This window comes from Lucilia sericata, unplaced genomic scaffold (assembly GCF_015586225.1).
Source record: "Lucilia sericata isolate MDLA Ls3-8-SP2 unplaced genomic scaffold, ASM1558622v1 Contig001600F_arrow, whole genome shotgun sequence".
In the NCBI taxonomy this organism is placed as follows: Eukaryota; Metazoa; Arthropoda; class Insecta; order Diptera; family Calliphoridae; genus Lucilia; species Lucilia sericata.
In genome coordinates, this window is record NW_023995517.1 from 84,799 (window position 1) to 109,837 (window position 25,039).

Below are 25,039 nucleotides of genomic sequence, written 5' to 3' on the forward strand. Positions count from 1 at the left end.
TAGTCTAGTCTATAGTCTAGTCTATAGTCTAGTCTATAGTCTAGTCTATAGTCTAGTCTATAGTCTAGTCTATAGTCTAGTCTATAGTCTAGTCTATTGTCTAGTCTATAGTCTAGTTGACTTTTGGAAAAGTCGTCTTCTTCCGTCATTTTTAAAAGTCGACTTTTAAATAATTAATGAAAAGCAGATAGGTTTCTATAGATGAAAATCGCACTACATATTTTCAATTTGCGAAAAATCGTTTTTTCGACTTTACAATTTTCAAATTGTCGATTTTTACCTTATTTTGACTTTTTCGACTTTTGTTTATAAAGTCAACTTTGCGACTTTTACCTACAAGAAATTTAACTATTTTTAATAAAAAATAGTAGTTTTAACTTTTGGACAAAAAGTCGAGGTGTATAGAACTTTAAAAGTAGAGTTCTACAGTACAGCAACAAAAAGTCTACTTTTTCCACATTTTGACTTTTTTCGACTCTTAAATCTTTTTCGACTTTCCGACTTTTTTTCGATTTTTATTTCCAAAATGGATTCTTTGACTATTTTTACGACAAAAACGTCGACTTCGATTATTTTAAAGCCGATTTATAGAACTCTACCTAAAAGCGGGGACCTTATATGACGAGTAGGATCAATTAAGAGCTGATCCTTATCAATTTTGTTAGAGAGATTTTTGTTCTTATAAAACTTGTTTATGTCGAATATTGCTACCGCTATTATTATGCCAGTTATAAGCTTTTTGACAGATGAAAGACGATTCTTATCCACTGTGCGACGTACTGCTACTAGAAGACACTGTAAAAATTCCCATTACAACACACAATGGTATTTCAAACAAAGGGTATCACATAATCGTGCATAACCGCCTACACTTTATTTCCTATCTTATTAAATAGAACAATAACTTTTTTTAAGTAACAACCACTTTTAAATCAAAGGATTTGCAACATCATAAATATTCAGTCTTAGCCAATTTGACAATACACACTATTTATACCTAAATGAATTTAATGGCATTTTAATCCCACAAATTAGCAATAATTAAATTAATCAATCAATAAATTATAGAATAAAATTAAAACAATTTAACTTACGATTGCCAAATTATTATAAACAGCAGCCGGCTTATTTGTAGCTTGTTTTGTGTTTTTGCATGCCCATGACTTAACACTTTTTTTGCTATCCATCCACTTGATATGAGTGCGAAAGAGAAAGAAAATTTATCACTTGTTGCAACAGGCAAGAAACTGCAATACCGCAATTTCTTTAATAAACTGACGAATATTTAACAACATTTTCTGCATTTCAATGTTTTAATTGTAAAAATAACACTATTTGCTTTTAATTATTATAATAAATGTAAATAACATTTGATTTAATAACACTTTTTGTAAACAACTCACTAATAACACATGCACTAATGTAAACGATTAGAGAACAACTACAAAAATGAAAATAACAGTAGTTGAAAGGAGTTGCCAAAGCGGATACCAGTAAACAAGTGCTGCCAGATGGTGGGAAAATTGTGTATAAAAGGGATATTACAAAAAACTTGTGTAATACCCTTCAAAAATTGAGACTACTTCGCACACATATAATTATGGATTATGTAATCCAATAAAGTTTACACGCGAGTAGTTTTCGGATTACCTAAACGGATGATGTTCTCCGTCTAGTCTAGACTATAGACTATACTATAGACTAGACTATAGACCCAGACTATAGACTAGAAGACTATAGACTAGACTATAGACTAGACTATAGACTAGACTATAGACTAGACTATAGACTAGACTATAGACTAGACTATAGACTAGACTATAGACTAGACTATAGACTAGACTATAGACTAGACTATAGACTAGACTATAGACTAGACTAGTAGACTAGACTATAGACTAGACTATAGACTAGACTATAGACTAGACTATAGACTAGACTATAGACTAGACTATAGACTAGACTATAGACTAGACTATAGATAACTAGACTCGACTATAGACTAGACTATAGACTAGACTATAGACTAGACCTATAGACTAGACTAAGACTAGACTATAGACTGACTAGGACTCGCTAAGACTAGACTATAGACTAGACTATAGACTAGACTATAGACTAGACTATAGACTAGACTATAGACTAGACTATAGACTAGGACTATAGACTAGACTATAGACTAGACTATAGACTAGACTATAGACTAGACTATAGACTAGACTATGGACTAGACTATAGACTAGACTATAGACTAGACTATAGACTAGACTATAGACTAGACTATAGACTAGACTATAGACTAGACTATAGACTAGACTATAGACTAGACTATAGACTAGACTATAGACTAGACTATAGACTAGACTATAGACTAGACTATAGACTAGATTATAGACTAGACTATAGACTAGGACTTATAGACTAGACTAACTAGACTATATACTAGACTATAGACTAGGACTATAGACTAGACTCTAGACCTAGACTATAGATCTAGACTAGACTATAGACTAGACTATAGACTAGACTATAGACTAGACTATAGACTAGACTATAGACTAGACTATAGACTAGACTATAGACTAGACTATAGACTAGACTATAGACTAGACTATAGACTAGACTATAGACTAGACTATAGACTAGACTATAGACTAGACTATAGACTAGACTATAGACTAGACTATAGACTAGACTATAGACTAGACTATAGACTAGACTATAGACTAGACTATAGACTAGACTATAGACTAGACTATAGACTAGACTATAGACTAGACTATAGACTAGACTATAGACTAGACTATAACTAGACTATAGACTAGACTATAGACTAGACTATAGACTAGACTATAGACTAGACTATAGACTAGACTATAGACTAGACTATAGACTAGACTATAGACTAGACTATAGACTAGACTATAGACTAGACTATAGACTAGACTATAGACTAGACTATAGACTAGACTATAGACTAGACTATAGACTAGACTATAGACTAGACTATAGACTAGACTATAGACTAGACTATAGACTAGACTATAGACTAGACTATAGACTAGACTATAGACTAGACTATAGACTAGACTATAGACTAGACTATAGACTAGACTATAGACTAGATAGACTAGACTATAGACTAGACTATAGACTAGACTATAGACTAGACTATAGTCTAGACTATAGACTAGACTATAGACTAGACTATAGACTAGACTATAGACTAGACTATAGACTAGACTATAGACTAGACTATAGACTAGACTATAGACTAGACTATAGACTAGACTATAGACTAGACTATAGACTAGACTATAGACTAGACTATAGTCTAGACTATAGACTAGACTATAGACTAGACTATAGACTAGACTATAGACTAGACTATAGACTAGACTATAGACAAGACTATAGACTAGACTATAGATAGACTATAGTAGACTATAGACTAGACTATAGACTAGACTATAGACTAGACTATAGACTAGACTATAGACTAGACTATAGACTAGACTATAGACTAGACATAGACTAGACTATAGACTAGACTATAGACTAGACTATAGACTAGACTATAGACTAGACTATAGACTAGACTATAACTAGACTATAGACTAGACTATAGACTAGACTATAGACTAGACTATAGACTAGACTATAGACTAGACTATAGACCTAGACTATAGACTAGACTATAGATAGACTATAGACTAGACTATAGACTAGACTATAGACTAGACTATAGACTAGACTATAGACTAGACTATAGACTAGACTATAGACTAGACTATAGACTATACTATAGACTAGACTATAGACTAGACTATAGACTAGACTATAGACTAGGACTATAGACTAGACTATAGACTAGACTATAGACTAGACTATAGACAGACTATAGACTAGACTAATAGACTAGACTATAGACTAGACTATAGACTAGACTATAGACTAGACTATAGACTAGACTATAGACTAGACTATAGACTAGACTATAGACTAGACTATAGACTAGACTATAGACTAGACTATAGACTAGACTATAGACTAGACTATAGACTAGACTATAGACTAGACTATAGACTAGACTATAGACTAGACTATAGACTAGACTATGACTAGACTATAGACTAGACTATAGACTAGACTATAGACTAGACTATAGACTGACTAGACTATAGACTAGACTATAGACTAGACTATAGACTAGACTATAGACTAGACTATAGACTAGACTATAGACTAGACTATAGACTAGACTATAGACAAGACTATAGACTAGACTTAGACTAGACTATAGACTAGACTATAGACTAGACTATAGACTAGACTATAGACTAGACTATAGACTAGACTATAGACTAGACTATAGACTAGACTATAGAGTAGACTTTTGGATATCAAAGAGTACTGTAAACAAGGAACATAAAATCAGACCTATACCATTCTAATGGAATGTAATTCTATAAAATGGAACTTTTTGGTACTATTTTCGTTCCGGGTAATAATAAACTGTTTAAAATATATATAAATGATGATTGAAAAGAAACATCGTATTTTTTGTAATTTTTTTGTTTTTTTATTAATAATTACCCATCTATTTAATTTAAGATGAAGTAATCAAATACTTAAATCTACTGATTAAAAATTAACAAATTTTATGCGTGTGTCTTACTTAAGGAACAGCCTGTAATTGAATCCTGATGAATGCAATTACGACTGTTCCAAAATTTTGTTTTGTAATAATTTTGACAACAACGAACTACATATATTTATTTAATTATGTTTTGTGTAGAACTATATAGAGATAATTATTTAATAAATATTGTAGTAGTGTATTTAAATAAACATCAATAATAATTTAGAAAAGGTTTAAGATTATATACCTAGAGTTCCCTCATTTAATATTAATCCTAATCCTTGTTAAATTAAAAAAATATGAATATTTGTTTTTTATATAACCAAGCTCAACTTAGGTTTAGCATTTTTAGCGTGTTTCTTCTTTTTCAGTTGTTGGAATAGATGTGTAGGTGTGGTAACAATGAATTATGCTCGCTCGATGTTAGGCGATTTATTGGGGTTTTCTGAAGGATTTGCCGGCGAATTTGGCATTGGCGCCCAATTCTTCTTCGATGCGGAGAATTTGGTTGTATTTAGCCAAACGTTCAGAACGGCAAGGAGCGCCAGTCTTAATTTGACCAGTGGACAAACCAACAACCAAATCGGCAATGAAGGAATCTTCAGTTTCGCCAGAGCGATGGGAAACCATGGTGCCCCAGCCGTTTTGCTTGGCCAACAAATGAGCCTTAATGGATTCGGTGACGGTACCGATTTGGTTGACCTTCAACAACAAGCAGTTGCAGGCCTTCTTTTCAACGGCAGTTTGGATACGCTTGGGGTTGGTGACAGTCAAATCATCACCGACAATTTGAATGCTGGTGGCGGCAGTAAGTTTGGCCCAGGCATCCCAATGATCTTGATCGAAGGGATCTTCAATGGAGACAATGGGGAAGTCCTTGATGAATTCTTGGTACAAATCGGCCAACTTTTCAGGGGCAAGCCATTGGGCCTTGTCGCTGTTGGGGTTCTTGAAGTCCAAGTCGTAAACACCATCCTTGAAGAATTCAGAAGCGGCAACATCCATGCCGATTTCAACCTTGCCGGTGTAACCGCCCATAGCGATGGCATCAGAGATAAGGCTCAAAGCTTCCTTGTTGGATTGAATGTTGGGAGCGAAACCACCCTCATCACCGACAGCGGTGGCATCCAAACCGAATTTGTCCTTAATGACCTTCTTCAAGTGGTGGTAGACTTCAGAGCCAATCTTCATGGCTTCGGTGAAGCTGGTGGCACCAGTAGGCAAGATCATGAATTCTTGCATAGCCAATTTATTGCCAGCGTGGCTGCCACCGTTGATGACATTGAAAGCGGGTACGGGCAAAATGATGTCCTTGTTGCCGGCCAAATCGGCAATGTGTTTGTACAATGGTACACCCTTCTTGGCGGCACCAGCCTTGCAGACGGCCAAGGAAATGCCCAAAATGGCATTGGCACCGAATTTGCTCTTGTTCTCAGTACCGTCCAATTTCAACATGAAGTTATCGATGGCTTCTTGGTCGGTAACTTCCAAATTGGCCTTAATGAGTTCGGGAGCCAAAGTCTTGTTGACATGACCGACGGCTTGCAAGACGCTCTTGCCGTGATAGCTCTTCTTGTCATTATCACGCAATTCCAAAGCTTCGTGAACACCGGTGGAGGCACCAGATGGTACGGCAGCACGGAAAAGACCCAATTCGGTGGTAAGGTCAACTTCAACGGTGGGGTTACCACGCGAGTCGAAGATTTGACGAGCGAAAATGGATTTGATTGGCATGTTGCACCTGGTAATAAAAGAAAAATGTGATAAAAAATATTATTAGATAAAAAATTAAAATTTTGTTATCAAAATAATGGTAACTAAGGGCTATTGATTAATTAATCTTTAAACAATAACAAATATTTACTATGGAACGAAATTAATAAGAATTATGTTTATCATACAACAATACGACTCTAGTTGTGAATGCTATAAATATTTCATTAAAGTAAAAATATATTTGAGAGCAAAAACCTCTTTAGGCATTATGTGTTTTTCCATTTGTTTGCCTCTGTAGTCCTCATTTTTTTAATTTCCTGTACACTGCGCAAAACCTATTTTTATGTTTTGTGTATGTATGTTTATTTTTTTACTATTTGTCCTTAAAATGTCATAGAGGATTTGAGGATATATACTAAAAATACAATTTTTATTAATGTTTACGAATATTTTTGTGGGCCACAGTGCAAATGATAAGCTTAATTGAAACAAACAAAACATTTTTTAATGGCCCTCTTTTCATCTACCACTAAAGGGCAATTCAGAGTAAAATTAAAAGTTTTACTCTAAAAAGTATATAAGTGGCTTTCGGCAGTTAATCAATGCTTAGTTGAATACCCTATGTCAGTTCCTATGACGGTTGTTATTATTGCAAAAGTATCCAGAGATGAAGAACATTTCCCGAAATTATTACAAATATTTAGTATTTGGAAATTTGCAAATTCGAATACAGTCATAGAATTAATTATATGTCCGCATTCTTCCAAAAACAAAGAAAACTACTTTATGGGCAAGATTTAAGCCATCACATTCAATTTTCAAGATATCGTGTCATAAAAATCCTACTATTTTTGCATTTTTGGGAAGTTATAATAGAGGTCAGATTCGGATCAATCCTATAATAATGTATATTTTGGTCTCTGGGTTAAAAATTTGTTGGCCTGTGTATATTATCATGGAAATAATTTGTTTTGTCAGAAATCTTGTGAATTTCCGAATTTACAGAATGCATTGGAATTTTTAATAGATAATTCCAAAAATAAAGAATTAGGGAAATAGCTCTCAGGAAGATTTGAAATATTATAAGTTTTTGTTTGCAGTTGTTTTTTTTTTTTTAATTAAAATTTGGATAGTTTCTAACGGAAAAGTTAGTATATATGTATAACAGAAGAATTCCAATTAAATTTTTATGTATAACCACAAATTAACAACATAATTGTCCATATACATATAAAATATACGTATATATGTATTGAACGTATTTATGGAAAATTTTCTAAAAATATTTTGTTGACCGATGCTTATCAACATCTATAAAAAACGGCAATTAAGTTCTTATTTCTTTGAAATTTTACAACAATAAAGATAAGTCTTTAATATTAAAAAAGTTTTAAATAAAAAACAAACAAAATTAAAGATTTTTTGCACAAAAATAAAAATCCGTTTAATTTATAAACTAAATAAACATTTTAGAGATTTTTTGCCGTTTTAAAAATAACAACTAAAATCTGGCAACCTGCATTAAACTATTTTGCTAGTTGCTTTTTCGACACAACATTAATTCTTGGAGGATTGAAGACACTCAGTCTTTAGTGCTGAATACGTGGGATACAATTTTCCTTGGATTTTATGGATATATGTTCATATGGATTGCCACGATATTGACGACGTTGCATCTCAAGGACAAGTTATTGACAACAAGGTTGAACAGCAAAATTCCAAGAGGAGACGTAAAAGCATATCAAACCCGGACAATGGCGCTGCTCCCATTAGCAGCAACAGATTCAGTCTCCTAGCTGACCTTGACATAGAGAGTAATGATGACTCCGCCGGCACTCCAAGGAATTACGGCACTGTTGACAAGCCAACTAATTCCACTTCAACGACACCAACTGGTAACAAATTCTGCCCCCCTATATTTTTGTACAATATTAATGTACAACATCTGGTGAGCCAACTGGAGGCGAAATCACCCAAGATAAATTTTAAAATAAAGAATGTTAACAGGAATAAATGCAAACTTTATCTTTCAGACGCCACTGTCCATACGGAAATGATGGCGGTACTTAAGGAGAAGAGGATAAATTCTTATTCATTCACTCCTAGAGAACTGAAGCAAATCTCGTTAGTTCTACGTGGCCTATATCACGGCACTGACATCGAGGAACTAAAATCACACCTGGATGGGATAACTCCCGATGTAATCTCAAAGGTTACAAAATTTACAACCCCATACTCTATGAAAAACAATTGTGACACAGGTCTTTTTCTTGTAACTTTGCACCCCGGCAAGAACTTGAGCGACATATCGCACGTAAAATTCGTACTTAGCCAGTCAGTTGTCTGGGAAAGGCCAAAGAAAAAGGATAGAGAAATACAGTGTAGACGATGTCAACATTGGGGTCATATGGCAAAAAATTGTAATTCAGACTATAAATGTGTGAAATGCGACCAACATCATCTGCCTGGTGAATGTAACCGGAATAAAAACGACAACTCAAACCCAAAATGTGTAAATTGCGGCGAAGAAGGTCACCCCGCAAATTGGCGAGGCTGCACATTCTACAAAAATTATGTGTCGAGAAAAAAACAACGCCTACGTGAGGTTCAAGAAATTAAAAGTGCTGCTAGCAGCAACGTCAACAAATATATTTCATCAGCAGTTAATCCAGCCAAATCATTTGCAAGCTTTTTTCATAAGCCATCTGCGGACAATAAACCTGTTCAACCGTCAATTGTTGAAACATTTTTAAAACTTGCTGAATTTTTTCTCGAGCCAGAAGAGCTAACTCTAGAACAAGAACTCAATAACTTCATGAACGAGTACAAAAATAGGCCAAAAGTAGAAGCCAAAGGGGAGTTCCTGCGGCTTCTTAAAAAAGTTCAACAAGTTCATGGGCCATAGAATCATCAATTTTTTAACATTTAACGTCAGATCTCTCTTAGAGAGAAGTCGTCAAATAGATCTCACTAACACCCTTAACAGCAACAAAATAGATATCTGTTTTCTACAAGAATGCCATCTCCGTAGACAAAAAAAAGTCTTCTTGAATAACTACAACTTTATTTATGATAACTCCTCCATTGGAGTAGCCATTGCACTTAAAAATAACATCTCATACAAAAGAGTTGGTATCGACGACCTAAGTATTCTGGGAACATTTTTAGAACTCCAATTGAAAATAAACAACACAACCAGGAAAATCCTGGTTGGATCGCTATATGTAAAATGCAACACTACTGCTAATAATTTACGCAATAGTTTGGACAAAATACTTCTAGTGGCAAATGGTTTCGACCTATTTCTTCTTGGTGGCGATTTAAACTCCAAAAATCAAGCATGGGGTGACAGTACTGGAAACCAAAACGGCAATATTTTACAGAACTGGCTTGAAGACCATTCGTTGGATATCACAAGGATTTGTCATAACAACCCGTCATTTCCAAGCGCGAATTCATTTCTAGATCATTACCTCATAAGCACTTCCTTGATGAATAATGACACCCCCAACTACAGGATCTCATCCCTCCCGACGTTCTCGGATCATTTTCCATTGAAATTGGAAATTAATATGAATGCTTCGGATATATTACTTAATAACCCCCATTACTACACTTCCTACAAGAACACCGATTGGAAACGTTTTCAACTGGACTTAACTATCAGTTCTAATATTTTAATGCCACCGAATAACAGAAATTTGGAAAACACTGAAATTGAACAAATTATAGTAGAATTTAATGAAAGTTTCAAGTCTGCTCATGATCTACATACAACGAAAGTAGAAATTAAGAACGGCAAATTTTTATATTCCGACAAAATTAAAATTTTTATAAGATTAAATATAGATGGCAAAGGGAATTGAAGAAAATATATCATCGCTATGGAAATAGACTGAGTAACGAATATAATATACTTTCTAAGCAAATACAGTTGCTTAAAACAATTATAAAGGATCTTGTTAATATGGAACAAGCAGACATTTTTAACAACAAACTAAAACATATCAAACCCGGACCTCATGCTTTTAAACAGGTATATAATATTGTTGGGAAACATAAATCACCTTTTTGCCACAATATCTGTATTGACAACGTTACGGTAACCAACAGTGATACATGTTCTGCGTATTTTAAGGAATACTATTCCAACATATATACGGAAAAACTTCCTGTTAATCCGGTGGCCGATCTTGCTCATCGTGTAGGCTCGCATATTGAGAATATATCACACCATATATATTCTTTCAATAGTGAGTTCAACTCTCTAGACAATGAGGATGCGTACCATTTTACAAATGTCCACAACATTAAATCGATCATATCGAACATAAAAAACAAAAAATCCAGTGGCCTCGACGGCATTTCAAATTTCTTGATAAAAAAATTCCCAGACCCAACTATTGAGCTTTTGACTATTCTCTTCAACAACTGCCTCAATAATTGTTACTTTCCACGGGCATGGAAAATAGCGAAAATTTTGCCAATGAAGAAGAAAGGCAGTTGTAATAGAGCTGAGGACTTCCGTCCAATTTCACTACTGTCAAACATTGGCAAACTGCTTGAGCATGTAATCAAATCAAAACTTGAAAATGAATTTCTGATCGAGCCCATCCCATCATATCAATTTGGGTTTAAACGCCACCATTCCACTCAACACGCCCTAATGAAATTCCACGATGATGTAACTGTGAATCTGAGGAAAAGATGCTGTACTCTGGCCATATCACTGGATATCGAGAAGGCGTTTGATTACACATGTCATAAAGGCATCCTGTATAAACTGGTAGAACTCGCTGTAGATCCATTTATTGTTAAACTTTTTAAAAGTTTCTTTACAGACCGACAATTTTGTGTTCAAATAAAGGACAGTATTTCCTCGTGCGGGTTTGTGAACAGTGGTGTACCACAGGGTAGCATTCTTGCTCCATATTTATTCAACATATTATTGTATGATTTTCCGCATACAAAAGATAACTCCACAGCAATCTTATATGCTGACGATTGTTTGGTTTACAGCCACAATGATTCGCCATTACAAGCACTGAAAAACACCGCCGCACATTTGGGTTCTATCCGTGATTTCTACGACAAATGGGGAATTAAGATAAATGCTGCAAAATCGAAGGCTATATGTATTAGAAACGCATCGGGCAAATGTGCAGACTACGTGGTCCCCCAAAGTAAATGCCTACTTCTCACACTAAATGGGATAGAAATCCCAATAAAAGACAATATAACATACCTTGGAGTTAATTTCAACAAACTTTTTAAGTTTAACTGCCATGGACGAACACTTCTGACAAAAACTAAACGCATTGCTTCGATGTTCTCTAGGTTGCTGAATAGTACTTATTTTCCCAAAAATACTAAACTCCTCCTGTACAAAGTGGCAATTAGATCCGTCTTAACATATGCTTTTCCAATATGGTTTTCCATATCTCCAACGGTTGCGAAAGAGATAGAACTTCTGGAAAGAAATATTTTACGTAAATGTATAAACCGCAACTTTAAAAATCATACGGAAAGATTTTCCAACTCATTCATCTATGAGACTGCTTCTGTGACTCCATTTTGCAAGTATGCTCTAGCTCTACAAAGGAAGTTTGTGGACCGTCTCGCTGATCATGAGAACCATCTAATGAACGAGATTTTTGCGGCACAAAGGGATATCAGCTGGCATAACCCCTATTATCTATCTCCTGTTGGAATACTCAATGAGAATATTATCTTGGACGACGCCATCTACGAACTGCCAGATTTCTTCAGGAAATCCGACCAGGGGACACACAGGGGCTGATATTTTATATACACTTTTTTCGAATTTATCTGTGATATTTATACATGCATATATGTGATATTTTATATACTTTGTTTACTAGATTTTGGTACCATTTTTTAAGGTTACGGGTGGTGAATTGTATTATTTTCACTGAAAATTCTACTTATTGCCTTCTAGACTGCTTTATGGATGGTTTATTGGGATCGGATAGAGTCCGATTTTATATCTATCTCTGTGGGATGAACTCCTTTCGGATAATTATATTAATTTGTGATCACGATCTGGAAACCTTTCGGTTTTAATTGGTTTAACGTTCTGTTAACTGTAAATTTTGATTTGTTCAATTTCACTGTTGTGTTAACGTTACTTGACAGTATTGTTTGTATTGTATATATTAGTTTTGATTATTGTATTGTTTATTTATTTTTAACAGACATAGCTCTGTTAGTCAACATAAATGCCGCGAGCAAGCATTGACATTTCATAAAAATATAATGTACACATAGTGTTACATCTTCCATCCATTTTGCAGGCTAGTAGCCATTTCAATTCACCGTGTATTAGAATAAGACGAATATAGTTCTAAGAAACCTTGTTACATATATCTTTACTCTTATAAGATTTTCGTAGTGTCAAAAATGAAATAAGTCTCAATAAAAAAATACTACTACTACTACTACTACTAGTTGCTTTTTCATTTGCTAGTTGTCAAAGTGACAAACACAGCGATGCAATTTTTAGTGCAATTTTTATTGTGATTGCTCTTTCTCTTTTGTAAAATAAAGCAATAAAATAAACAGGAAATATAATTAAAAAGTAAAAAGAAAATAAAAGTTTAATAAACTGCATAAAGCAGACAACTAATAGTAAAAGGGTAAAGGGGATAAACTAAAAATAAACTTGTATTCTATAAACTAATTTTGCCAAATTGAGAAAAAATTCTAGAAATTAATAGAATATTTAAAGAAATGGTTATTATTTAATTAAAAGAACAAAACTTTTAACTTTTGTAATACTTTCACTTTAAAATTAACTTTATAACAAACACACTGCACAGTAAATTACTATGATGAGTAAATGAAATCTAAAACAAATGACCTCTAAGCTTTAGCTAGAGGTCAAATGAATAAAAACACATTTTCTAAAAAAATCAAACTTAAAACACAGAACAAATTATTAATCTTTATAAAACAAATTAAAATTTCTTTAATAATTAAAAGAATTTAAGAAAAATCTTAAAAATTTTGTATAAAAATTGTTATCTAATAGCACAACACTATTTTTACAACACGCTTGCACTTTATGGTTGCATTTTATGGTTTTCTTGTAAATTTTTATTAAAATGCATTTGGGTGTGAATTATAAAACAAAAACAAATGATTTTCAAAAAAATAATAATACCGGCCCGTAATAATTTTAAAAGAAAAATTTCAAAAACACAATTCAAAAAAAATTTTGTCCACTATTCTTTTTTTTTCTTTTTTGCTTTTTCCAACTTACTTGTATCTTTTTATTTGCAGTGAATTGACAGAACTAAACTTTAGTTGTTTTATACCCAACAACGACTCTTTAGCGACTGATACTGAGTATTTACGTGTACTAGCATACAATACATTTTTGCCCAACTTTATTGTACTTGCCCCCATCATCATTGTCGTCGACGGGAGGAACTTGATTTAAATTCTCTTTGGTTTTGCGCAAAATAATAGATACAAATGTCTCTTCCACAAGATGTGGAAAATTTATTAGTTTATTTACTCGTTAGGGGTTAAAATTCTGTATTTAGGCCTTTTTCCCACAAGAAAAATCAATTCAAAATTATGTTTTTTTAGCGGGCGGGGGGTTTGTTTTTATTAATGACCTTGAGCAAGGTGACAAGGGAGAATTCTACCGGTAATAATTTTTTCTTTTGAATTTCCAGAGAGTATTTTTTTATCGTTTTTGTTGTTTGGCATGGAATTTTGTCAGATGTTGTTTTTTACCATCAACGCTGCCAGATAGTTTTTTCTTGTCGCTTCCTCTAATCAAAATGGAAAATATCCACAAAATTTCTTATTTATAGGAACGAATTTTTTGTTTATGTATTCTAACCATTTAAAAACTAAATAAATATTCCTTCTCCGTTTAGACCCATTTACATTTTACATTGAATTGTAGATAACATATCTATTTATAATAAATAAATACTCTAGCTCTTCATGTTATGACCCCATTATAATTTCAATTGACAGGTGGTCATACAAATAATGTACATATACATATCAATTATATAATTTTATGTTGAAGTATTTTCGATTTCATTCAAAAGATTTATTTTTCATCTCAACAACCCCTTAAAACATTTAAATTTACCAAAATATTCTAAAATTGATTAAAAAAATCCTTGTCACATTATTTTTCCCAAAAACTTTACAAATAAAGTCTGGCAAGCCCAAACATAAGTTTTGTCAAAATGTTGGAGAGAGCAAACAAGTGATGCCATCACGTTTATTAACAATAGAGGCCCGCCAAATAATTTCCTAATCATGAATGAACGTTTACATCACAATAAAACTGATTAATTTCTAAAGAAAACATTACACATTCTTAAAATTTTTATTATAAAAGTGTCAATTATGATCTTATAAAAACAATTAAACATTATATGTACACTTTAATTATCGATGACCCACCGAATATTTAAAATCATGAAACCTTTTGAAAGTTTAAATTATCCTTTATTTCTGTTAAAATGTTTATATTTTCAAGGGAAATATTAAAATAAACTCAAATCATCAATTGCTATAATAGTTTCATCATTTATTTATGTTTGGTTGGTTTATTAAAACCAAATGGTCAATGAGTCATCATTACTACGGTAATTTCATAATTTTGTATTAGTGTTAACAATTTCAAATGAAGGTCAACCTGGCTGGATGTTTCTTTTATGTTGGATGTATTAGAGAGAAGACAGAGAGAGGGACGGAGGAACGGACCGAGAGAGGGAAGGGGAGGAGGCAAGGGAGGGGAAGACGAGGGGGATGGGGCAAGAGGGAGGGCGAAGGGAGGGAGCGGGGAGAAGGCAAAAGAGGGGGAGGCCGAAAAGGAAGGGGAAAGGCCCAGAGAAGAGAAAGGGGCGAGGGAGGAAGGGGAGGGAACAAAGGGGGAGCGGGCGGGCGGGCGGGCGGGCGGCGGCGAGCGAGCGAGCGAGCGAGCGAGCGAGCGAGCGAGCGAGAGCGAGCGAGCGAGCGAGCGAGCGAGGAGCGAGCGAGCGAGCGAGCGAGCGAGCGAGGAGCGAGCGAGCGAGCGAGCGAGCGAGCGAGAGAGCGAGCGAGCGAGCGAGCGAGCGAGCGAGAGAGCGAGCGAGCGAGCGAGCGAGAGCGAGCGAGCGAGCGAGCGAGCGAGCGAGCGAGCGAGCGAGAGCGAGCGAGCGAGCGAGAGGAGAGAGCGAGCGAGCGAGCGAGCGAGCGAGCGAGGAGCGAGCGAGCGAGCGAGCGAGAGAGCGAGCGAGCGAGCGAGCGAGGGAGCGAGCGAGGAGCGAGCGAGCGAGGAGCGAGCGAGCGAGCAGCGAGCGAGCGAGCGAGCGAGCGAGCGAGCGAGCGAGCGAGCGAGCGAGCGAGCGAGCGAGCGAGCGAGCGAGCGAGCGAGCGAGCGAGAGAGCAGCGAGCGAGCGAGCGAGCGAGCGAGCGAGCGAGCGAGCGAGCGAGCGAGCGAGCGAGCGAGCGAGCGAGCGAGGAGCGAGCAGCGAGCGAGCGAGAGCGAGCGAGCGCGAGCGAGAGAGCGAGCGAGCGAGCGAGCGAGCGAGCGAGCGAGCGAGCGAGGAGCAGCGAGCGAGCGAGCGAGGAGCGAGCGAGCGAGCGAGCGAGAGCGAGCGAGCGAGCGAGCGAGCGAGCTATCTATCTATCATCTATCTATCTATCATCTATTATCTATCTATCTATCTATCTATCTATCTATCTATCTATCTATCTATCTATCTATCTATCTATCTATCTATCTATCTATCTATCTATCTATATATCTATCTATCAATCTATCTATCTATCTCATATTTCATTTTAAATTGTACGTAATTTTAACGTCTATTTAGTAATAATTTACTTCACTGGCAACCTTCTTTTACTCCACACTGTGGCAATATAACTGTTTTTAAGTTGATATGGCAAACCGACAACTCTTTTTTGTCATACGGCATCACAACACAAATTGTTTTGATTTTTAGTTTTTCTATTTTCACGTGTGTCTTAATATATTGTCTTATTTTTATTAAATTGAAATTAAAAAATAGCACAGATAAATAAACAAAATGCCAGAAATAGTTATGCCCGGTGATCGTATAACAGCCGCTGAAGAGATGGCTAAACAAAGAAAGTAATATTGGGACCCGGTCTGAGAAGACAAGACGAACAAGTTGTGGCCTGCAAAGCCGGAACACTACAACACAAAGAACCCAACACATTTTGGGTGGAAAGCTATCAGAGGAGATATGTGCCCGTAAGAGGAGAAGCAGTCATTGGTGTAGTGACAGCCAAGGCAGGTGATATCTTTCGTGTCGATATAGGAGGCTGTGAACAAGCCTCTCTTTCCTATTTGGCCTTCGAACAGGCCACCAAGAAAAATCGTCCGGATGTTAATACAGGCGATTTAGTGTATGCCCGCCTTATAGTGGCAAGTAAAGATTTCGAACCCGAATTGGTGTGCGTCAATTCGGTGGGTAAAAAAGGAAAGCTGGGAGTACTTCCAGATGGATTTGTTTTCAATTGTAGTTTAAATTTGGCACGTATGATTTTGCGCGAAGACTGCCCACTTTTGGCGGCGCTAACAAAGGAGATGCCATTTGAAATTGCGGTAGGTTTAAATGGACGCATCTGGATTAAGGCGAAGTCGGTGAAAGAAACTATAGCAGTGGGTAATGCTATATTGGCGGCAGAACATGCCTCCAATGAGCAAATTGCAAAAATATGTGAAAATATTGGAAATATATTATTTACTTGATTTAATAATTTTGAAAAAAGAAGTGTTTTGTATTTTATTTAATATATACTGGGATATAAACATATATGATAGAGATATTCGTATTATGTGTAGATACATTCAATATGATTTAAATTTTTAACAAAAAAGTACCAAATTTATACAAAAAGTACCTTAAAAATAGACAATTATATGCAAATATTTTTGCCATCACTTTCACTGAACGCTGCCACCTGTATGATCTCTTTGTTTTGTCCAAACAAATGAACAACTCTGTTATTATTTTCATTTATTAATTTTTGTTGATTTTTCTTATCACTGTTAAATCTTTATTTATTTTATAATAAAAGTTTAAAACTTCTCGTTTGAACAACATAGAGAGAGATAAAACTCAAATCATCACTTCGTTCCGTACAGATTAGTTATGTACTATGAACTTCTTTGAAATTTTGGGTTTTACTGTGCTAATTTACTGCGTAATTTACTTTCTTCTATGGATCTTTTTGGACTGTAATGTGGCACTTTGGTTGAAGATACGTTTTGGTGTACACATTTCCACCTTACGGGGTCAAGTGGTATGGATTACTGGAGCCTCCAGTGGCATTGGTAAAGGTTTGGCTTTAAATTTGGCTCGACATGGTGTACGATTAGTATTATCTGCCAGACGTGAAGCCCTATTGGAAGAAGTGAAAGAAGAATGTTTGGCAGAGGCTAAGGGACTATTGGCGGCCAAAGATGTCTTGGTGCTGCCCATGGATATGCTTAAGTTGGAGACTCACAACCGCTGTCTGTTGGAGGTTTTAAATTACTTTGGCAAATTGGATATTTTGGTCAATAATGCTGGACGTTCCCAAAGAGCAAATTGGGAAGACATTGACATTCAAGTAGATCGTGAACTTTTTGAATTGGATGTATTTTCCGTTTTGCATCTCAGCCGTTTAGTAGTACACTATTTTGTGGAGCAGGCTGGTGGCAAGGGTCATATAGCTGCTACTTCCAGTGTAGCGGGCTTAACTACGGTACCCTTTTCGGCCAGTTATTGTGGTGCCAAACATGCTTTAAATGCCTATCTACAATGTTTAGCCATGGAACATCCTTCTTTGGATATTACCTTATTCAATCCGGGTCCAGTAGCCACAGATTTCCTACAGGAAGCCTTTACCGCCAAACCCAATAGCAAAGTGGGACAAAGTACCAAAAATCAAAAACGTTTAACAGCCGACAGATGCGGTTTTCTCTTCGCCACTGCTTTGGCTAATAAAATGGAATTAGTTTGGTGTGGCCTGTTTCCAGTCAATTTCCTGGCTTATGTCTCACGTTATACTTTGTTGAGTGCTATACTTAAACAATTTATGACTCAAAATACTTTAAATAAAATAAGAGAAGGTAAAATTTAAAAGTGATTAGATGCCATCATATTAAGTTCAAAGTTTGTCGTAAAATTCCAATTTTGATCTACAAAATTTGTATGAAATAATCAAGCATTTAAATTTGTATAAAAAAGCAAATAAATATAAGATGAAAATGTAAGTCAGACAAAAGTTAATTTCGAATTTTATTTATTAACAAAAATCTTAATGCATACATCTATCCACGGATATAAAATGTAATTTGTATTCTATTTTAAAAATGACTAATAAATGTATATAACGAAATATTGAAATTGTTTTTCTTTTAAAAACCGCAATTGAAATTTGTTTGAAGTTATTACTCTATTAATTGTTTATAGCCGGAGAGCACATCAAATTCATATTCCATAAACTCTAGTTTAATTTCTGGTTCTGGTATAACATAAGTGTTGGGAGCAACTGTATCCAGAAAGTCTTGTAACTCCGGTGCAGGTATTTTATCATTATTACGTATATATTTTTTGGGAATTGACATTTTGTCTTTTGGCAATAGAATAGAATCATTAACATTTATTGGAGTAAGATTTTTGAATAACTTGTGATTGGCGCCAAAATTTAATTTTGTCGTATACTAAAATATAAAGTAGAAAAGTAACATTTAAAGCATTTAATGTTGTAAACATTTCTTGTTACTTACCTTGGAGGGATTTAACTGCAAGCAGTCTTCGGGTTTATTGGAATTTTTTAATAAATTAGTTTTCTGCAATTGCTCTATTTGCTGCTTTTGCCGCAGAGTAGAATTTACTGTGGGTTTAGTTAATTTCTGTCTTTGTTGACATGTTGGACAAGAGCATGAGCAGGTAGCTAGACATTTAGATTTTAAAGTGGGTTTTGAATTCATTATGTTAATAATTATGTGGTTAAATAGAGTGAAATAATAAAAATCCTTTTATTAACAAGAAATTGAATTTGATTTTGTTTGTTCCAGAGATGGAAAATATAATGGAGTCTTACTTTTTTATGGTGGAATGGGGAATATTTTGAATAAGGGGAAAAGAGAAGTGATTTTGATAAATTTAATAAATCAAGGTAACATTAAACTGCAGATATTTCTCAATTTCAACACGGTTCATATCAGTAGATCAAATTTATTATAAAAGTTGTTCAGTTTGAAATAAAAATTTCTGATATTTGGGTTAACTATGGATAAAATTAGTTGAAAACCATTAAAAACTACATTACCATCTCTGATGGATAGTTAATAACAATCCTGCCACCATTTTAAACTAGGGTTCTATAGTTGAAACGAAAAAGTCGACTTTTCGACTTCTTTCATTTAGTTAAAAGTCGACTTTTCGACTTTTTGCATTTTATGAAAAGTCGATTTTTCGACTTTTTTCATTTAAATAAAAGTCGACTTTTAGACTTTTCGACTAAAAGTATTTTATAAATAGTCGACTTTTCGACTTTTTCCTACTTTTTTCGACTTCTTTCTACTTTTTTCCGACTATTTTTTAACTTTTTTCGAGTTTTTCGGACTATTTTAGAGTTTTTGACTTTTTTTCCACTTTTTTAAAATTTTTGACTTGTTTCTACAATTTTCGATTTTTCGACTTTTTTCGGCTTTTCGACTTTTTACGACTTCTCGACTTTTCGATTTTCAGACTTTTATTCACAAAGTCGACTTTTTCGACTTTTTTCACAGACGATAGTCGAGTTATCGACTTTTTTGGAACAAAATAGTCGACTTCGACTTTTCGACAAAAAGTCGATTGTTCGATTATTCGAAAGTCGACTTATAGAACCCTATTTTAAACTATAATTTTCCCCTAAATCCCATATTTTTCTTGTGTGTAAAGCGACACGGCCACACATCAAATTTGTTTGACTCAAACGGTAAGTTTTTTATTGCAATAATTCGTTCGATAAACCGTTAATATTGTAAATATTTATATGCTTGTCCGTATCTGAAGATAAAACAAATTTGACTGTATTAACAGCTAGAGAGAATTGTTAGTATTCCGATGGTAACAATGTTAAAAAGAGTTATGGCCTCCTTAGGATTCATTAGCAATTCCAATAGTTTTTTCTTTTTATTTCATTTTACCACACAAAATCTGGATAATCCCTGTTTAGAACGAAAGCTTCATTCATAAAATTCCTTATCACGATTTATTTTTCAACACCTCCTTAACATGTGCTGGCACTTTTACACGTTTTCTTTTAGGTTTCATATCCGTTTTACTCTATCATCAATTTTCTGTTCCTTATTGCTGACATCAGATTTTTGCAATTGTTGCTGTTCATATTGTCTTTGTTTTTTACTCTTTTTACAGGATAAAGGATTAGGATTTTTGGACCTTTTTGTTTACGTTTTGGCAGCTCGTTTTCCTTTCTAACTAGACCTTCTTTTTGTTTAAGAAACTCAATTTTCTTTTCTGCCTCTTGCGGCAAGAGATTATTGGCTTCTTGTGTACCCATTTCTTGGAAGCATCAGAAGGAGCCTCCAAAACGGGAGCAGCTTTATGTAGGTATAGCAGGCAACGTCCGGGCACTTTGCGCAAACTGCCTTGTAAGGCACGATCTTGACTGGCAACTATATAGCGGGAATCTTTGGTCTGTAATACAACGAAATAACTTTAGGCGATTCAAAGTTTTTATAAATGTTCTACACACCATTTGTTTAATACATTCAGCTGCGGTTACAGGTTTTCCCTCATGACCACATTTGTGCACATAAAATTGCTTGACAATTTGTGTAGCTCCCGTGAGTGGCGCTCCCAAAGATTCGGCCTCCAAAATAATACATTGTGTTGTTAGCAGTTTTACTTGAGTTTGAAAGTATTTCTTTATTTGTTCTTCGATTATAACTTATTCTGAAGGAGAAGACACATTAGAATGTTAAATATTCTAGTATTTCTATTTAATTTCTTACCTTTAAAGCGGCCTTGGCAGAAAGTGGCATCCACTAACACTTGATAAGGTTCATGATAATTGAAATGTGTGGCAAAAAAACATTAAAGTTTTGTGGGATTTTTTTATAACGCGTTATTTTCATTTTTTATCGTCAAAATTAGTTAATTTTCTAAGAAAAATTTATTAAAAATCAAAACAAATTACAAAAACCACACGTTTTAGCTTCGAAGTTGTTAACAGAGCCCTGCGCCGACAATATTAACGTCTGCGGCGACTGACACTAAATATGTTGGCGGCGGCTTAAAATCGACTTTAAGCCGGCTAAGTTTTCAACTACGTTTAGTTTTTAAATTTTCAACGATTTTAAATAAAAACGGAATCCGAAAGATCAGAAAGTGGGATTTTGGAAGCAAATATATTGTTTATAACAACAAACCAGAGCAAGCACAAAAGTTGTGTGAGAAATTATGCAGGGATGGATAACAAATTCTTAAAAATTAAAAACAAATCCTTTCCAAGTTTTACGAGGATCGGCCGATGTCTGTTCTGTAAACCGAATCCGAGTAAATTTCTCATTTAAAACGAATTGGCATAATTTTTTTCGTTTTAAAACCGAGTACACAAATCTAGTGGAAAGTAAATCGAATGTAATTTTATTCTAATAAATTAAATAATTGTTTTTTTTTGCAATTGTAACTTAAAATAAATGCTATGGGCATTTTTAAACTCTTTTTCATATAAAAGCTGTGTTCCTTTACTTGACATAATAATAGTTTTCGCTTTGTCAGAACTTGTCGGTTTTAGCCAGAAAATTTTTTCCTGGTAAAAAAAAAAATTGTCAAATAAATTATTGTTTAAAAAGTACATTGAAAACAGAAAATGTTCGAAATTTTTTATTTATTGAAAGAGAAATTAGTGTTTTCTGTTCCCGTACTTTTTACAAATACGGAGAGAAAATTCATTAATTCTCTTTAGCCAAAAAAGTTCTGAAACAAAGCTAAAATATGTTTATTTTTCTGAATTCTACGTTCAAATAAAAATTCGATTTGAATAACACCAAATTTTAAAAGCTTCAATAACTGTTAAGTTTTTCTTAAAAAAATACAAAGAGATTGAAAAATATTCCAAAAGTTTCACTTTGAAAACATGAAAACTCGCAACTCTAAAGGCAGACTATTCCTCTTTTAGCGGAAATTTCTTTATGATTAAAATAATTAAGAAGTAAGAATTATATTCGGCAAATCATATGTCGTAAAAAAGCAAATTTCGGAAGTGGTCATATACATATGTATATGGACTTTGATCATTACATTAACAAGAACGTCAGCGTGATTTTCGGAATAGGGACTTAAATGTGGTATTGGTTCAATTATGGACCAAGTTCTCCATAATTTAAAGTATTTTTTAATTCTGCCATAATTCTATCATAATGATAACTTTTGGAATGATGTATTAGCTATAAATTGATTTTCTGTAAGTGGGTTATATTGGCGGTTCCTAAAAAAGTTTTTTTCGTCGAATTCCATTATTACATCGACATTTGAAAGAAATGTTTTTATTTTTTTCTTTGTTTAAATAAAAATAAAACTCAAATAAAAAGAAAAATCCAATCGTTTTGAAAATTTTCAAAAAATTAAAAAAAAAACCATGCGATTTTCAATTTTCCATCCGTATTTTCAGTAAGTTTTATTACATTTTGTATCTACACTATAATATTTTTAATTTTATTTGAAAAATTTGACATGTCGTTTATTGAATATCATGGTGAGTAGCCGGCTTAAGCACAAAAAAATTCAACTGTTTGAAATTTAACTGAATTTCAACTTAAGTAAAAGAATAACCAAAAAATTTTCTTCAAACTTTATTTCTTGTCAAACAAAAAAATTGAAAATATTTTTAAAAGAATAAATATTTTGTATTTCATCACACATACAGATTAAACCCGTTAATTTTCGATTCTAAATTTAAACAAAAGGTATTTAAGTGATTTAAAAAGGTTTGTTTGCTATTAAACTATTATATTTAAATGAAAAAAAAAAAAAAAAAAAAATTAGATTGACTATTTTTATATAGACAATATTTCTGGTGTTTATGGCTTCACGGAAATTTTAAAATATCTGCCTGATTTATTTGGACGTTTGAAGATGTAAACATGCTGCAAAGTGTATGTTTAAAATAGTTTATAAAAATCACCTACTAATGTATTTGATATGTAATAAGAATCATATTTCATATATACCATGTCACCACTAGCCGATCGACCACCACCCGCCTAGGTGACTAGGGAGGTATACAATTACCACTCTTTTGTGGGCATTCTTCCAGGAGACCAACGTGATCCCTCCTCTTTCATAAAAAGAAAGACGTTCTTTAGAGACAAATAAATAATTAATTAATTAACATCATTACTTACATTTTTAATCTTCTAGATCGCACAAACAGGCCAAATCAATAAATATTTTTAGTATTTACACTTAAATACTTTTCAATAAACAATTATGTTATTTCCAATAACAAAATTATATATATTTTAAAACTTTTTAATAAAAATTCAAACGGCGCTTTAACATTTTGTTCGGCGGCTAGGCTTAGACGGCATAAGCCGAATCGGCGCAAGTCTCTGGTTAATCATTCACAAACACGTGGAAACTAGAAGAAGCACTGTTTTCTCTTTTCAGTAATTCACAATATATATATAGAGTTGCCAATATTTTATTTAAAAATTAACGTTAAATTTAAAAAAACTCCTTAAAATGTTATTTAAAATTCACAGAAAATATTTAAATAAGATACTATATCTTCATGTTGGTTGTTGTTTGTGTAAAATAGCTAAAAACTTATTAAACTTTCTTATTCAGCCTAAAACTATATGGCAACTTTGTTAAGACCATTAACAGCTGTTAAAATGCATCCTTCTCTCCTTTTTCCATTGACTATTGCACAATTTGCATTTGTTGGTGTGTTTGTACGTTTTATTGTTTATTAGTGAATTTGTATTAATTTAATTAATAGTTAGCAATTAAATAAAATAACTTGTACAATTTATTAAGCAATGAAGATGTAACAAAGTGTAATTGAGGGATATTTATACAAATAAGTGTTAACTTAATGATTAAAATGTTAATTAAAACTTCCGTAACTTAAAACGCAGAAAAAGGTAAGAAAAATTACATTTTATTTTTTTAAATCAAAGTTCAATTATTTTTATAATTTATTATTTGTGAGATCAGGATTACTAAAAATTATTATAAAATTGGCATAACAAATGAAATATTGACCATAATCTTTGTTATTTGTTATATAAAAGCAACCTTCAAAATAGCCGGCTGCCAGTAAGTTGCTTTGTTTTGATAAGATGTCACCCCTCGAGTAGGTATTTTAGAATCGATAAAAGATTTAATTATAGGACCGCAGAGTGTTTTTATTATTTCTTAGACCCTTGAGAAATGTGTATAATCTACCATAGTACATATTTTGATTAAGTCATGCCATTGAACTCTCCTTTAGAATTAGAACTGAACTAGAACTGAATTAGAACTGAACTAGAACTGAACTAGAACTGAACTAGAACTGAACGTAGACAGAACTAGAACTGAACTAGAACTGAACTAGAACTGAACTAGAACTGAACTAGAACTGAACTAGAACTGAACTAGAACTGAACTAGAACTGAACTAGAAC

At 33.8% G+C, this 25,039-nt stretch overlaps 5 protein-coding genes across 6 annotated transcripts; 2 read left to right on the top strand and 3 right to left on the bottom strand.

Moving 5' to 3' along the window:
• Positions 1-4,559: 4,559 nt before the first annotated feature.
• Positions 4,560-14,121, bottom strand: LOC119612096 (enolase). Of its 2 annotated transcripts, none has more exons than XM_037967822.1 (2): positions 13,641-14,121; positions 4,560-6,383 (listed from the first exon to the last, which is right to left on the bottom strand). In XM_037967822.1, exons 1-2 carry the CDS (start codon positions 13,790-13,792, stop codon positions 5,075-5,077), a joined length of 1,461 nt encoding a protein of 486 aa, XP_037823750.1. In that variant the 5' UTR covers positions 13,793-14,121; the 3' UTR covers positions 4,560-5,074. The 2 variants fall into 2 exon arrangements, with proteins under 2 accessions (XP_037823750.1, XP_037823751.1); XM_037967823.1 differs by lacking the exon at positions 13,641-14,121 and adding an exon at positions 11,604-11,744.
• A 2,193-nt stretch (positions 14,122-16,314) lies between these two features.
• LOC119612101 (exosome complex component RRP40) lies at positions 16,315-17,136 on the top strand. Its single transcript, XM_037967831.1, is given in 2 exon segments — positions 16,315-16,480; positions 16,483-17,136. Coding segments are annotated over 2 exon segments (687 nt in total). The 5' UTR covers positions 16,315-16,425; the 3' UTR covers positions 17,115-17,136.
• Positions 17,137-17,327: 191 nt separating this feature from the next.
• On the top strand, positions 17,328-18,750 carry LOC119612099 (dehydrogenase/reductase SDR family member 7). Its single transcript, XM_037967829.1, has one exon. It carries the CDS (start codon positions 17,525-17,527, stop codon positions 18,488-18,490), a length of 966 nt encoding a protein of 321 aa, XP_037823757.1. The 5' UTR covers positions 17,328-17,524; the 3' UTR covers positions 18,491-18,750.
• Positions 18,608-19,437, bottom strand: LOC119612100. Its single transcript, XM_037967830.1, has 2 exons — positions 19,140-19,437; positions 18,608-19,073 (listed from the first exon to the last, which is right to left on the bottom strand). Exons 1-2 carry the CDS (start codon positions 19,341-19,343, stop codon positions 18,801-18,803), a joined length of 477 nt encoding a protein of 158 aa, XP_037823758.1. The 5' UTR covers positions 19,344-19,437; the 3' UTR covers positions 18,608-18,800.
• A 1,150-nt stretch (positions 19,438-20,587) lies between these two features.
• LOC119612103 (rRNA-processing protein UTP23 homolog) lies at positions 20,588-21,613 on the bottom strand. Its single transcript, XM_037967833.1, is given in 8 exon segments — positions 20,588-20,690; positions 20,693-20,797; positions 20,800-20,907; positions 20,910-21,060; positions 21,119-21,318; positions 21,378-21,456; positions 21,458-21,481; positions 21,483-21,613. Coding segments are annotated over 8 exon segments (768 nt in total). The 5' UTR covers positions 21,501-21,613; the 3' UTR covers positions 20,588-20,607.
• Between the last annotated feature and the right edge of the window lie 3,426 nt (positions 21,614-25,039).

What these genes read in the sequence shown, in the direction of transcription:
- LOC119612099 (XM_037967829.1), top strand. Translation starts at nt 17,525, where the DNA reads ATGAACTTCTTTGAAATTTTGGGTTTTACTGTGCTAATTTACTGCGTA.
- LOC119612096 (XM_037967822.1), bottom strand. Translation starts at nt 13,792, where the DNA reads ATGATGATGGGGGCAAGTACAATAAAGTTGGGCAAAAATGTATTGTAT. An exon ending in CTGCAAATAAAAAGATACAA is followed by an intron (nt 6,384 to 13,640) that starts GTAAGTTGGAAA and finishes TTTTATTACCAG; the next exon opens with GTGCAACATGCCAATCAAAT.
- LOC119612100 (XM_037967830.1), bottom strand. Translation starts at nt 19,343, where the DNA reads ATGAATTCAAAACCCACTTTAAAATCTAAATGTCTAGCTACCTGCTCA. An exon ending in TGCAGTTAAATCCCTCCAAG is followed by an intron (nt 19,074 to 19,139) that starts GTAAGTAACAAG and finishes TTTATATTTTAG; the next exon opens with TATACGACAAAATTAAATTT.